Source organism: Balaenoptera musculus, chromosome 7, assembly GCF_009873245.2.
Source record: "Balaenoptera musculus isolate JJ_BM4_2016_0621 chromosome 7, mBalMus1.pri.v3, whole genome shotgun sequence".
NCBI classification, from domain to species: domain Eukaryota; kingdom Metazoa; phylum Chordata; class Mammalia; order Artiodactyla; family Balaenopteridae; genus Balaenoptera; species Balaenoptera musculus.
In genome coordinates this window covers 12,287,286-12,301,468 of record NC_045791.1, presented here as the reverse complement: position 1 = coordinate 12,301,468, position 14,183 = coordinate 12,287,286, and the positions used below count along the sequence as shown (strand labels likewise).

The window sequence follows — 14,183 nt, the reverse complement described above, 5'->3', positions numbered from 1 at the left end:
GGTATAAGATGTTATTCCCTGAAAGACCTTTCGCTTACACTTAGACTTTATTATTTCGTTTGATCTTCACACCCACCCTATGGACAAACAGGGAAACTGTCGGTATCCCCATTTTGCAGATGAGGATGCTGAAACACAGAGTAAGGAGCTATCTTACTGGGGCCAGAGCAAGCTGGGACCAGGCGAGCGGGTGACCAGAGTCATTGCAAACTGCAGCATGGGATCTTTGTGGTTTATTTAAAATGTTGAGTTTGTTTTCATTATGGGCTTTTTGCATTAATTTTGATTTTTATAAATCGTGTTAAAATATTACTTAGCTTGATTACTGAATCTTTTGCACCCCACGCTAGTGCCTCATTTGCCTAGTCTGGCCCTGCTGACTGGATGCATTAGCTTGAATCCTATGAAGTATTTATTTATCAACTATCAAATGGGATGAATATCAGTAATTTCCTATTGTTCAACCTCCTGGATCCTCCCAGGATGGAGTCCCGAGGGCTCACACAGGTCTCCGTGCTGCCTGTGACTGCTTTATTATTCTGCATAGCAGTCCTCAGCCTGGCTGTGCATTAGAACCAACCATGAGGCTTCTTATTAAAACCGGAATCTCAGGCTGGGGTGGGGGAATGGCACGTGTGTTTTCAGAAAGCTCATCTGGTATGAACTTCTGGATTATAGCCCTTGGATTAAACTAGATTTAAACCAAGCTGTAGAGGCAGGAAGTCCTGGATTTGCATTCTGGTGTCATTACTTTCTAACCACAAGATCAGAGGCAAGTTACAAGTTATTGGGAGTTTTGAGTAATGTATATGTGTTAATCCTTCTACGAGCTATTACTTTGTGCTGAGGTTCAGAGAAGCTAAGGCAATCACCCAAAGTCACACAGCAAATTAATGAAAGAGCTGGGTTTGGGTCCCAAGTCTGTTTGATCCCAGAGCCAGAGCTAAATGACAAAACCTGACATCCACTAAATGCTCCCTCCAAAGAAGGCTGCACTCGGTAATTAACACACAGCATTTTCCAAAGTGTCCCTTCTGCACCCCCACGAGTGGGGACTGCCCTTGGTCAGAGCTGAGCTGACCAGGCGGAGAGAGGAGGCACCCTTTTGTCAGGGGATTTCCTGACCACAGGGGAGGCCCTTACAGCCCCTGCCCTCCTGGGGGGTACCCCCCCTAAACTTGTGACTGGAGCTGCCAGCTGCCCTCATTTCCTCACTGCCAATTCTCTCCTTTAACTTTTCTGTCCTGGCTTCTGCTCGTAGCCCTCAGCCCAAACCGGTGACCTCCTGAATGTTGAAATGTGGGTACAATGGGACCCCTGCCTTGTGGGGCGCTGCCAGTAACTCTCTTTCCTGACTTTCTTACCCCTTTACTTTCTGCCGTGCCACAGGCCAAAGAAGCGACTTGACCTAACTCGTCTCCTGCCACCTCACCTCTCATGTCCCAAATAGTCCAGTGGTCCATGGTCCCCAAGCATCCGGCCACGGTGAGGCTCCACTTGCCATCTTTCCCACCTGCAAGGCCCTCACCTTGTTCTGCTCTACAGGTGACCCTCCAAGTCATCCCTTTAAACCCAGATCTGATGGAAAAGCTCCTTGTGGCATTCCCAGCCCTGCCTTCTCTGCCTCCGGGCCACCTCTGTCCTCCTAGGTGCTCCAATCACCAACAGCGATTTTCTGGAATTCAGTTGCATCCACGATCATCCTGCATACTAGACTGAGCTCCTTTAAGGCAAAGGCTGTTTCCTTCATCTCCCTGGACACAGTGGGTTCACAATGTCTCTAGTGATAACAGCAGCAACGTGGTGTTAGTGTTCATCCTGGCCACCTTATAACCATTTAAATCATTTAATGCACACAAAAATCACTAACCACCTTCCTTATTTTACAAACAAGGAAAGTGAGGTGCTCAAAGCTAACATGACTTGCCCATGGTCACACAGCTGCCTGCAGGAGGTGGAATTGGCACTCAGGCATTCGAGATTTTAGAGCCTGTGTCTTAAGTACCGTGCTATACAACCTCCCTGGTAGGGAGTGCCCAGTGTAGGGACAGAGCAAAGGGGTTTCTCTTAAGTAGCTCAGATCTTACTGGGGCCAGAGCAAGCGCACGTGCGCACACACACACACAGAGAACACAGGAAAGCTATGAGAGGAACATAATTAAACACTAAAATGTATGGGGTAGAGCCATGCGCTTCCAACTTGAATGTGTACATACGCCGCCTGGGGACCTTTTTAAACTGTGGATTTGGATTCAGTCTTTGTGGGGTGGGACCTGAGACTCTGCCTTTATAAAAAATTCCCAAGTGACGGTGATGCGGCTGGTCCATGGCCCACACTTTGAGTAGCAAGGATGAACTCTAAGGGCGGAAGTAGGTCAGAGGAGGCAGGTTTCACTGTGGGTTGGAGAGGCCCCACGACAATAAGCTGGGTCTGGGATGATGGCAGGGCCTGGACAGATGGAGAAAGTGCGGGGGGGGGGGTCATCGGCTCTGCTCTCACGGTCCTGGGACCAAGCAGCTGCGCTAAGCAGGAGCTCCACATGTGAATAGCCCATTTTTGAGAAATGCCTAATTCTGATCATGTCAGGAAACATTTTGCAAATTCAGAAATCAGAGCCAAGGGAAGTGCTGTGTGCTACACCAGTAGCAGCAGTAGTTAAAAGGGAACAATCTTTCCCCGAGTGGTTCCTCTTGTGGGGAGCATTTCTGCTGGCTCCAGGACTTTGGCCATCTATAAAGTTTAGCAATGGAAAATGAGGAAATTCTCAAGGAGAAAGAGCTCTCAGCTAGCGCCGGAGAAAGAACGACTCTGGACCAAACCATGCTGTCTACAATGGAGACCTTTGAACTTAATGGTAAAGTACTAGTCCCAGTAATGACACTGTCCTGTGATGTAGTCTTTCTCTTGGCGGCATAAAAATAGACAAGTCCATTGAAAGTCTAGGTCTGCACCTTAGAGAGTCAATAATACAGTTCTGCAACGCTTCCATGCTTCCACTGGAAATTTGTATAATGCTAGTAATAGATGCTGTGTCTTTAGCGTACAGGGTTTTTTTTTTTAGCTTCATGACTCCTTTAAATTGTATTTAAATATTTTCCCTTCAATTAATGCTAATGCTTATTGTATGTCCCTCCTTTTTATTAGTGTCTCATTCTGACACACAGATTATGTTTGGGACGTGTGTGATGAAAGGACAATGCAAAACAAGAGGGATGAAAAAGTTCCACAGAACTGAAGCCAAGTGTCATATTTATTTAATGCAATTCTGTTAAAATTCTTTAAGATGTCTTCTGTGAAAACTCATGTGTTCCTCAGAAAGTGTGTTCTCCAGTTGGTGGGGGCTAGGGTATGTTATGGCTTCATAATTAGTGTGCCTTAGATTAAACTCAGATTTTAAAAATTCAGTCAACTGTTGTTTTATTTTCTCCCTCAGTGTTACACAGGTGATGCATTTTTTTTAACATCTTTATTGGAGTTTAATTGCTTTACAATGGTGTGTTAGTTTCTGCTTTATAACAAAGTGAATCAGTTATACATATACATATGTTCCCATATCTCTTCCCTCTTGCGTCTCCCTCCCTCCCACCCTCCCTATCCCACCCCTCTAGGTGGTCACAAACCACCGAGCTGATCTCCCTGTGCTATGCGGCTGCTTCCCACTGGCTATCTATTTTACGTTTGGTAGTGTATATATGTCCATGCCCCACTCTCACTTTGTCACAGTTTACCCTTCCCCCTCCCCGTATCCTCAAGTCCATTCTCTAGTAGGTCTGTGTCTTTATTCCTGTCCTGCCCCTAGGTTCTTCATGATCTTTTTTTCCCCTTAGATTCCATATATATGTGTTAGCATATGGCATTTGTTTTTCTCTTTCTGACTTACTTCACTCTGTATGACAGACTCTAGGTCCATCCACCTCACTACAAATATCTCAATTTCGTTTCTTTTTATGGCTGAGTAATATTCCATTGTATATATGTGCCACATCTTCTTTATTCATTCATCCGATGATGGACACTTAGGTTGCTTCTAGAATTTGTAGCATTCAAAGTCACTGGTGAGTGCTTCCCACAGGGGATCTCTGATTTCCCATTTCAGAATATCCTCTTGGACCTGTTTCCCAAGTTGATCAGTCTTTCCCACTCCCACTCTCTTTTCTGGACACTGTATGTGCAGGAACGACTGCAGCTCTGTCCCCTGGCTTGACTGTCCCTCTCGTCCAGGGTCTGTTTGTTCAGGTCAGTGGCTGGAATTACGGGTGTACAAAGATTAAGGGTCCAGTGTTCTGCCTTTAGGTGTGCACAGTGGGGTAACAAAGAAGGCAGGAGTGCAAATGACTTTAATAATTGTTGTTTATTCAGAACTTTGGAGAAGGCAGCGTTCTGGACACATGACTTTTTAAGATACTAACAATGTTCAAGCAAAGTCAGGTGATCAAACAGATTTGGCACCTACTGCATGCTGGGCACGGCGCTCAGCACTGAGAAAATAGACACGGATCAACCCGGCCTCTGGCCCCAGGGAGCCCACAGTCATGTTGGATGGAGGGCGGCAGAGAGAGCCTATTCATAACCCATTTCGATACAATTCATTACTGGCTGTCACTGACATTTGCACGGGACTTAATGGACAGATCTAAGCTGATGTGGGACCCTGGAGGGCAGAGCTGAGACCTCTTCTAAAGTTTAATGGCTAACAAGGATTCGTTAGAGAAAGGAGATGGAGGCTGGGGCAGGGGTAGGGCACAACCTGTTTATGATACCTTCCCGAGGAATATTCAGAAAAAATACAAATAGCTCCATATTGTTGGGTCAAAATTGGGTGGGGAAGCTCAGTGGGGATTGAGACAAGGACCAGTTAATTTGGACTTTATCCTGAGGGTGTCTACTGAAAAAAAGAAAAAAGCACAATGTGAGAGACGTGAGTTAAGTTTTACTTGGGACAAAATGAGGACTATAGCCCGGGAGACAGCATTTCAGATAGCTCTGAGAAACTGCTCCAAAGAGGCAGGGGGGGAGGGCAGTGTTACATATGACTTTAGTGAAGGGGGGACGTGCAGTCAAGAACACATGTTGGCAGAGGCTCGCTGCTAGTCAAAAGGAGCAGATGTCACTGCTAATGATTTTAGTGCTTTTCTAAATACGAGGAGATGCAAGAATTGGGCTCATAAAATCTTCTCCTGAAAATATCTAACTATCTGAAGACCTGTTCTGCCAGGTTTTCCCAGAGCAAAGAGGGCCTCATTCCTGATTTCCATCCTGAACTCCTTTCAGGGGGTGTTGAAGGTCAGCCGCAGCGGTGGCTCATGATTTAATCCTTGTAGAGGTAGATGGCAAGTGCCAATTTGTAAGTGGCAAGGGCAATGGGGAGCTTTGAAGAGACTGAAGTTGGGCTGAGAGGCAGTGATCTGCACTTGAGATTACTCACCCTTATAGATGGGGGACGAGTTGGAAAGAGTAACCCTGAGGACAGAGAGGAGCTTGACAGCAAGAGATGATGTGAGGCAGTGGGTGTGTGGAAGGAAAAGAGAATGTTCTGGAGAAATTTTAGAAGTCAAATCAGGGACTTCCCTGGTGGTCCAGTGGCTAAGACTCCATGCTTCCGATGCAGGGGGCCTGGGTTCAATCCCAGGTCAGGGAACTAGATCCCACGTGCCACAACTAAGATCCAACATGCAGCAATGAAGATCCCACGTGCTGCAACTAAGACCTGGTGCAGCCAAATAAATAAATAAATATATTTTTTTAAAAAGTCAAATCAGTAGGACTATAGTGGGGGGACAAGGCAAGTGACGATGATACAAGAGTCAAGGGTGAATCCCAGATTTCTGACTGGGGTTATAGATACCACGAAGTAAAAATCTAACCCCAAACCAAAATCACTCCAGTCTGGAGGGAACACTTTCCTAAATGCATTCACAACTTCTATCTCCTCCTACAAAGAACATATGGAACTTACTAGATGAGTGCCCTCCTGGTCAGTGCTCACTGTGAAGCTCTGTAACACAGTTACCCCCTCAGGGCTTTACTGAGATGAAAAAAAACTACTTACTTTAGCCCTAAATGGCTCCATCCTCGTTTACTTGTCTATCTATCTATTCATCTGTCTGTTTATCTATCTATCTACCTACCTAGCTCTCTGTAGGCTGAAGATTGCTTTAGTTTTCTGAAGAGTCACCACAGACTGCTGGCTCTTGCTGCCCTGAAGGTCCAACGAAACCCCAGGTCTTCCCTTATGAACCAGTATCAGCCCCTCTCCCCTTCAACAATGGAGCATTTGAGCCTGAACGAGAGAATTCACTTTTGTCCCTGTGGACCATATCTTCCTGGGATGCGCTCCTTTCACCTTCTTGAAAATATGAGCATCTGTCTGGCCCAGGTCTTCCTGTCAGTCTCCCGATGTGTCTGGTTTCTCAAGTTCTGTTACCACATCGGCAAACTTTTGCCGGTCTGTGGAATGTAATCTGGCCCTCTCACCCACAGCCCTCAACTATTTCAGGTCTTGCACCTTTCTTCATGATATTTCTTCCCACCAATTTCCATCTGAAGAGCATCCCTCCTGACAGAGAAGACCCCAAAAAATACAAATTATGAAAGAAAGTTATGGGGTCTTTTTGTTGTTTGTTTTAATTAACACTAAGCATTGGCCCCAACATTGGACCTAGCTGTCCCTTCTTCCTGCTCTGAAGTTAATTTAAAATATTCTGCTAACAAACCTTAACCCTGGAGTCTTTACAGGGTCAGCCTTGATGATATGACTACTTTCATTTCATGCCATCGTTCTGACTTTATTTTTTGTCGTGTCACTAGTTCTTAGAATTTTTTAAAAATCTGACTTTACCCAGAGGTGTTTTTTCACTTTTTATTGTGAAATAATTGTAAATTGTAAAAATCTGACTTTACCCAGAGGTGTTTTTTTCACTTTTTATTGTGAAATAATTGTAAATTTTTGCAATTGAAAGTTGCAAAAAACAAATGTACAGGGAAGTCTTTGTGACCTTCACCCATTTCCCCCTAGTGATAACGTCTTGCGTAGCTCTAGTACAATATGACAACCAGGAAACTGATGTTGGTACAACCCACAGAGCTTATTTAGATTTCTTTAGTTTTACACACACTCATTTGTGTGTGTGAATGTAGTTCTCTACAATTTTATCCGATGTGTGTACTTGTGTAACCATCACCAAAATCAAGATATGGATCAATTCCATCACCACAAAAATCTCCCTCATGATACTTTTTCATAGACGCACATACCCTCTCTCCCCGCCCAGCCATCACTATCCCCCAGCAACCACTAATCAGTTCCTCCTTTCTATAATTTTGCTATTTAAAGAAAGTTATATAAATAGTTATATAAATAGTTACAGCATGTAACTTTTTAAAGATTGGCTTTTTTTCACATAGCATAATTCCCTTGAGATCCATCCAAGTTGTTGTGTGTTTCAGTAGTTGATTCTTTTATTAATGAGTATTATTAATGAGTATTATTCTATGATATGAATGTACACAGTTGGTTTAACTGTTCACCCATTGAAAGACATTTGGGTTGTTTTTCCAGTTTTGGGCTATTACAAATAAAGCTGCTATGACCATTTACATACAAGTTTTTGTGTAAGCACAAGTTTTCATGTCTCTGGCATAAATGCCCGAAAGTGCAATTGCTGGACTCTAAATATATGTTTAGTATTACAAGAAGCAGCTGATCTGTTTTTCCAGTGTGGATGTACCATGTTACATTCCCCCCCAGCAGTGTACAACTGATTCGCAATCCTTGCCAGCAATTGGTATTATTACTATTTTTATTTTAGCCGTTTGGATAGACATGTGATAGTGATACATCATTGTAATTTTAATTTGTATTTTTCTAATAGCTAATGACGTTCCTAATAGCTAATATCTTTTCATGTGTTCATTTGCTGTTTGTATACCCTCCTCAGTGAAATGTCTCTTCATGTCTTTTGCCAGTGTTTTAATTGGATTGTTTGTTTTTTGACTAAGCTAAACTAAAACTAAACGTTTTGAGAATTCTTTATATACTCAAGATACAAGTCCTTTGCCAGGTACATAATTTGTAAATATTCTCTCTCAGTTTGCAATTTGTCATTTCATCCTCTTAACAAAGTCTTTTGCAAAGCGAAAGGATTTAATTCTATTGAGGTCCAATTTATTGATTTTTTCCTTTTATGGATTGTGCTTTTGGTGTCAAGTCTGAGAACTTTTCACTTAGCACTGGGTCCCGAAGATTTCTCCTATGCTTAATTCTAAAAGTTTTACAGTTTTACATTACAATATCATGGTTCATTTTGGGTTGATTTTTTAATCAGATGTGAAGTTTAGGTCAAGGTTTGTGTGTTTTGCTTATGGATGTCCAACTGCTTCAACACCATCTGCTGAACGAACAGTCTTTTCTTCCTCAAGTAAATTACTTTTGCATCTTTGTCAAAAATCAGTTGGGCATACTTGTGTGGGTCTATTTCTGTGTTCTTTATTCTGCCCCATTAATCTGCATGTCTATCCCTGCCCCAATACCACACTGTCTTGATGATGTAGATTTATTGTAACTCTGAACATCAGGTAACATTATTTCTCACAATTTATTCTTCTTTTTCAAGATGATTTTAGCTATTCTGGGGCTTGTGCCTTTCCATATAAATTTTGGTATAAATTTATACCATCGAAAATCTTGCTGGGATTTTGTAGGAATTATATTACACCTCTACATCAGTTTGAAAATTGACATCTTTATGTTCAGTCTTAAAATCTGTGAACATGGTATGTTTCTGCATTTATTTAGGTTTTTTTTTTTTATGAGGATTTTGTAACTTTCAGCATACAGATCCTGTATACATTTTGTTAAATTTAATATCTAAATATTTCATTTTCTTTGGAGCAATTGTAAATGCCATTTTTTTAATATAAATTTATGTATTTAATTTATTTATTTTTGGCCGCTTTGGGTTTTTGTTGCTGCGCATAGGCTTTCTCTAGTTATGGTGAGGGGGGGCTACTCTTCGTTGCGGAGCACGGGCTCTTGGCTCAAGGGCTTCAGCAGTTGTGGCATGCTGGCTCGGTAGTTTTGGCTCATGGGCTCTAGAGTGCAGGCTCAGTAGTTGCGGTGCACGAGCTTAGTTGCTCCACAGCATGTGGGATCTTCCCAGACCAGGGTTCAAACCCGTGTCCCCTGCATTGGCAGGCAGATTCTTAACCACTGTGCCAATGTGTCCCGCCATTGTGTTTTAAATTTCGATTTGCACTTGTTTGCCAGTTGTATACAGATAAAGGGAGTGAGAACAGACATCCTTGCCTTGTTCCCAACCTAAGGAGGAAAGTTTTCTGTCTCACCATTAAGACTGAATGTAAGCTTTAGATAGCTTGTTGATGCTCTTTTTGTTTTTTTAAACTTGAGGATGTTCTCTTCTTTTTTAGTTTGCTGACAGGTTTATTATAAATTTGTTATTTATTACGAGAGTGATAATTATGACAATTTATTATGAATTGGATTTTGTTAAGTGCTTTTTCTGTATCAACTATATGATTATATGATTTTTCTTCTTTAGCCTATTGATATGTGGATTACATTGATTTTCTAATATTGACCCAGTCTTGCATACATGGAAATTCCATTTAGTCATGGTATGTAAATCCTGTTGATGCATTGCTTGATATGGTTTACAGCTATTTTCTTGAGAATTTTTGTATCAAATTTCATGAGAAATATTGATCTTTAGTTTTCTTTTTGTAGTGTCTTTGTCTGGTTTCCATATTAGGGTAATACTTATCATATAAAATAAGTTAGGAAGTGTTCTCTACTCTTCTGTTATCCATAAGAGATTGTTTGAACTTGGTGCTAATTCTTTTTTTAAAGGTTTGTTAGGATATTTCAATAAAATCATCTGGACCTGGATATTTCTTTTACAGGAGATTTTAAATTACAAATTAAATTTACTTAATGGCCATAGATATTTATATTATCTGTTTCATCTTGGTTGAGTGTTTGTAGTATGTGATTTTTGAGGAAATGATTCATTTCTTCTAAGTTGTGAGCATACAGTTAGTAGTAGTATTTTCTTATTTTGCTTTTAATGGCTGCAGCATCTGTGGTGATATACCCTGTTTTATTATTGATATTGGTGATTTGTGTCTTCTTCCTTTTTATCTTTGTCCGTCTTGCTAGAGCTTTATAAATTTTATTGATTTTATTCAAAGAACCGGATTTTTGTTTTTTATTTTCTCTTTTGTATTCTTATTTTAAATCTCATTGATTTCTGCTCTGGTGTTTATTATTTCTTTTTTTTCCTGGTTGTTTAGGGTTATTTTACTGTTCTTTTCTGGTTTCTTGAGGTAAGAACTTAGTTTACTGATTTGAGATCTTTCCTCATTTGTAATGTAAGATTTTAGTGCTGTAAATTTCCCTTCCAGTGCTGCTTTAGATGTAGCCCACAATTTGGTATGTTGTATTTCCACTTTCATTCAGTTCTGTTTAAAATTTTTTTTTTCTTTGAGACTTTCTCTATGACCCATGCATTATTTAGAAGTTTAAAAAAATTTTCCAAGTGTTTGGACATTTTTCTGTCTGTATGTTATTAATTTCTATTTTTATTCCATTATTGTCAGAGAACATCTGTAAAATTTAATTTCTTTTACATTTTGTTGAGGTTTGTTTTATGACCCAGGATATGGTCTTAGTAAATATTCCATGTATGCATGGAAAGAATGTGTATTCTTCTGTTGTTGCATGCAGTATTCTATAAATGTTAATTAGATCCTGTTGGTTGGTGGTGGTGTTCAGTTCTTCTATACCTTTGCTGATTTTCTATCAATTGCTGAGAATGGGGTATTAATGTCCCCAATTATAATTGGGATTTGTCCATTTCTCCTTTCAGTTGTATCAATTCTGTTTCATGTGAATAGAAGCTCTACTGTTTGGTTTCTATAGACAACTTATAATTGGGTCATGCTTTTCCATTCACTTTGCCAATTTCTACCCTTTACTTGGTATATTTAGACTCTTTACATGAAAGTAATTATAGGTATGTTAGGCTTAAATCTGCCATCCTATTTTGTATTTTCTCTGTTTCTTCTGTTTCCCATTCATCTGTTTCTCTTTTCTTACCTTCCTATGAGTTACTTGAGCACTTTTTTTGAATTTTATTTTTAATTATTTACAAGATTTTTGTGGTGCATCTCTTTGAATAGTTTATTTAGTGGTTTCTCTGGGCACAATATACATACATAACATATCACAGTCTACTGGTATCAACATTTTACCACTTTGAGTAAAGTGTAGAAATCTTATTTCCATTTATGTCCTTTTATTATCTTCACTTTTTTTTTTTAATTATTTATTTATTTATTTATTTATGGCTGTGTTTGGTCTTCGTTTCTGTGCGAGGGCTTTCTCTAGTTGTGGCAGGCGGGGGCCACTCTTCATCGCGGTGCGCGGGCCTCTCACTGTCGCGGCCTCTCTTGTTGCGAAGCACAGGCTCCAGACGCGCAGGCTCAGCAATTGTGGGTCACGGGCCTAATCGCTCCGCGGCATGTGGGATCTTCCCAGACCAGGGCTCGAACCCGTGTCCCTTGCATTGGCAGGCATATTCTCAACCACTGCGCCACCAGGGAAGCCCTATCTTCACTTTTTAAAATGAACTGTCTGAGGTATTTCCTCTGCATACACTGAGAACCACATCAGACAGCATCATAATTTTTGTTTCAACCATCAAATGTGATTTTTAAAAATCATGAGAAGTATGGTCTAATATATAGCCCTGTATTTTACCCATTCTTCCTTCCTTTTTCTTGTTCTTCCTTTTGGAAGTGCCAAGCCTTCTCCTACTATCATTAGCATTCTATTTGAAGAACTTCCTTTAGCCATTCTTTAAATGTAGGTTTACTAGCAATAACTTCTATTAGTTTTCCTTCATCTGAGAATCTCTATTTCCCATACATTGCTAAAGGATGCATTCATGGTTGACAATTCATTTACTTCAGCACACAAAAAATATTGTGCCACTTCTAGCTGATCTCCATGGTGTCAGATGAAAAATCTGCTGACATTCCAAATTGGTATAACTTTATAGGTAATGTGTCATTTCTCTCTGGCTGCTTTCAAATTTTTTCTTTTTCTTCAGACTTTTAATTTTCTTTATGTCTAGATTTTTCACATTTTTGCCTATGTGTCTTGGTATGGATTTCTTTGAATGTACCATGTTTGGGATTTGCTCAACTTCTTGGATCTGTAGGTTTATGCCTTTCCCCAAATTTGAGAAATTTTCAGCTACCATTATTTCTTTGATTATTTTTTCAGCTTCACACTTTTTCTGGGACTTCAATGATATAAGTATTATGTGTTTTTTTTTTCTTTTTTATTGACCCACCCGTCTCATAGGCTCTGTTTATTTGTTGTTGTTTTTGTTGATGATTTTCTCTGTTTTTCAGATTGGGCAATTTCTATTGTTCTATCATTTAGTTCTATCTATCAGTCACTGAAAGAATCAGTGATTCTTTCCTTTGTCATATTTATTACACTATTGAGCCAATGTGGTGAGGTTTAAAAAAATTTTTTTGTGTTTTGAAATTATACAATTTCCATTTGGTTCTTTTATATATCTTCTATTTTGTGACATTTAAAATAAAGTTTTATATGTAATTACTCATTAAAGCATTTTTGTGATGGCTGCTTTAAAATCCTTATTGAATAATTCCAACATTTGTGTCATCTCAATGATTTTAGGTTTAGGCTTCTTACATAAACTATTTAGATTTATTAGATAGATTCTGGCTCATTTTGTGGGCTATGGTTCCAATCACAATTTAATTTTCAGAGTCCTGACCATGCTATTTTAGTCTGCTTTGTTCCCTGTGTTATTGGTGTTCTTGCCCCCTGCTGGTGCTGCCTGCAGGGGCAGAGGACACTGCTCTACATTGCTCAGTGCTACTAAGTAGAAGGTGGGAAACCTCAAACCCACAGGGCAGAGACCACTTCCCTGGGCCTCACCAGTAGCCCAGTGCTGGGGATGTGGGGAGAGGGGTTCCCACTTGATCTCCACTAGTGTTACAGTAGGAGAGAAGTACACCTACCAAGCCATCTTCTGCCACTTGGTGAGGGGTTGGGAGATGGAAGGCCTGGGAACCCTAAAATTTGTGTGCAACCTTTTTTCTTCACTGAGCTCTTTTATGGAATTGAAATTTTATTTCTCTCTGGAGCCATATTTTCACTGTGAGTTAAACAATAGAGCTGTCAAATTTCTAAAACCTGCTTCCCTAAAATCTCCACCCAGACTAACCATAGTTTACTCCAGGTAAGCTCATTCTTATTCACCTGAAGCTTTTTTTTTTTTTTTTTTTTGTATTTTCATTCTCTCATCTCAAGCAACTCTTGCTCATTGGTCAACCCCAAACCAGAGTAGATATTTCCTTGACAGTTTATTCTAACCACTAAGAGATGAAATGATCAACATAAGGGTAAAGAATTTATCAGATCCTCTGCTTTGTATAGAGTGAGTTAGACAAAGCTCACAGATTTGAAATTCCCAGTTTCTATAATACCTTGCCTCTATGCCAGGTGATCGCTCTGAATTAAAAAACATTCTGGGCTTGAACTACTCCCATCACACTACCATGTCTGTTTTTCCTCTCATCATCCTTACTCAAATGCATTGCACCATGGTCCTACCATGTAATTTGAAAATATCTGTATCTTCCGTGCTGGCCTTCACCTCCACCTCTGACCTCTACGGTACCTGTGTCTCTGAAGCATAATTTATCTTTCTATTCCCATCACATGCTATGTTTCATCATGTTTGGTTGCTGTCTATGAGATTGCATTCACCATCCACCATCTTCTATTAAATGTGAGGCTTCCTCTGTATGTTACCCATCCTCACCATCATGACTATATGGACACCTGAGGTCCTAAGTTGCATTCCTGATGCTCTCCCAACACTTCAAAATGTTCAACTCTGTACACGTTCAGCACCCAAACCACTCATTCATCCATTCATCTAGCCCATCACCATCTTTCCAGCACACCATGTTGGTGCTGGAACGCAGCCTAAGAAACTTCCAGGCCATATGGAGGAGACTGAAACATATATACAGTTCAGGTGCTCAGGTCCACAGTGGATAAACACACAGTGATGTGGGGAAGCAGAGCGAAGTCCCACCCAGCCGAGGGGAGTCTGAG

General features: G+C 40.4%; 1 protein-coding gene across 2 annotated transcripts in view; it reads left to right on the top strand.

The window, feature by feature from the left end:
* Nucleotides 1-2,708: 2,708 nt before the first annotated feature.
* The window catches only part of MARCO (macrophage receptor with collagenous structure), a 33,477-nt gene continuing 22,002 nt past the window's right edge, over nucleotides 2,709-14,183 (top strand). For both annotated transcript variants that reach the window (XM_036859088.1, XM_036859087.1), the window contains exon 1: nucleotides 2,709-2,855. In XM_036859088.1, the coding sequence (XP_036714983.1) occupies nucleotides 2,747-2,855 (109 nt within the window). In that variant the 5' untranslated portion in view covers nucleotides 2,709-2,746. The remainder of the gene's footprint in view (nucleotides 2,856-14,183) is intronic.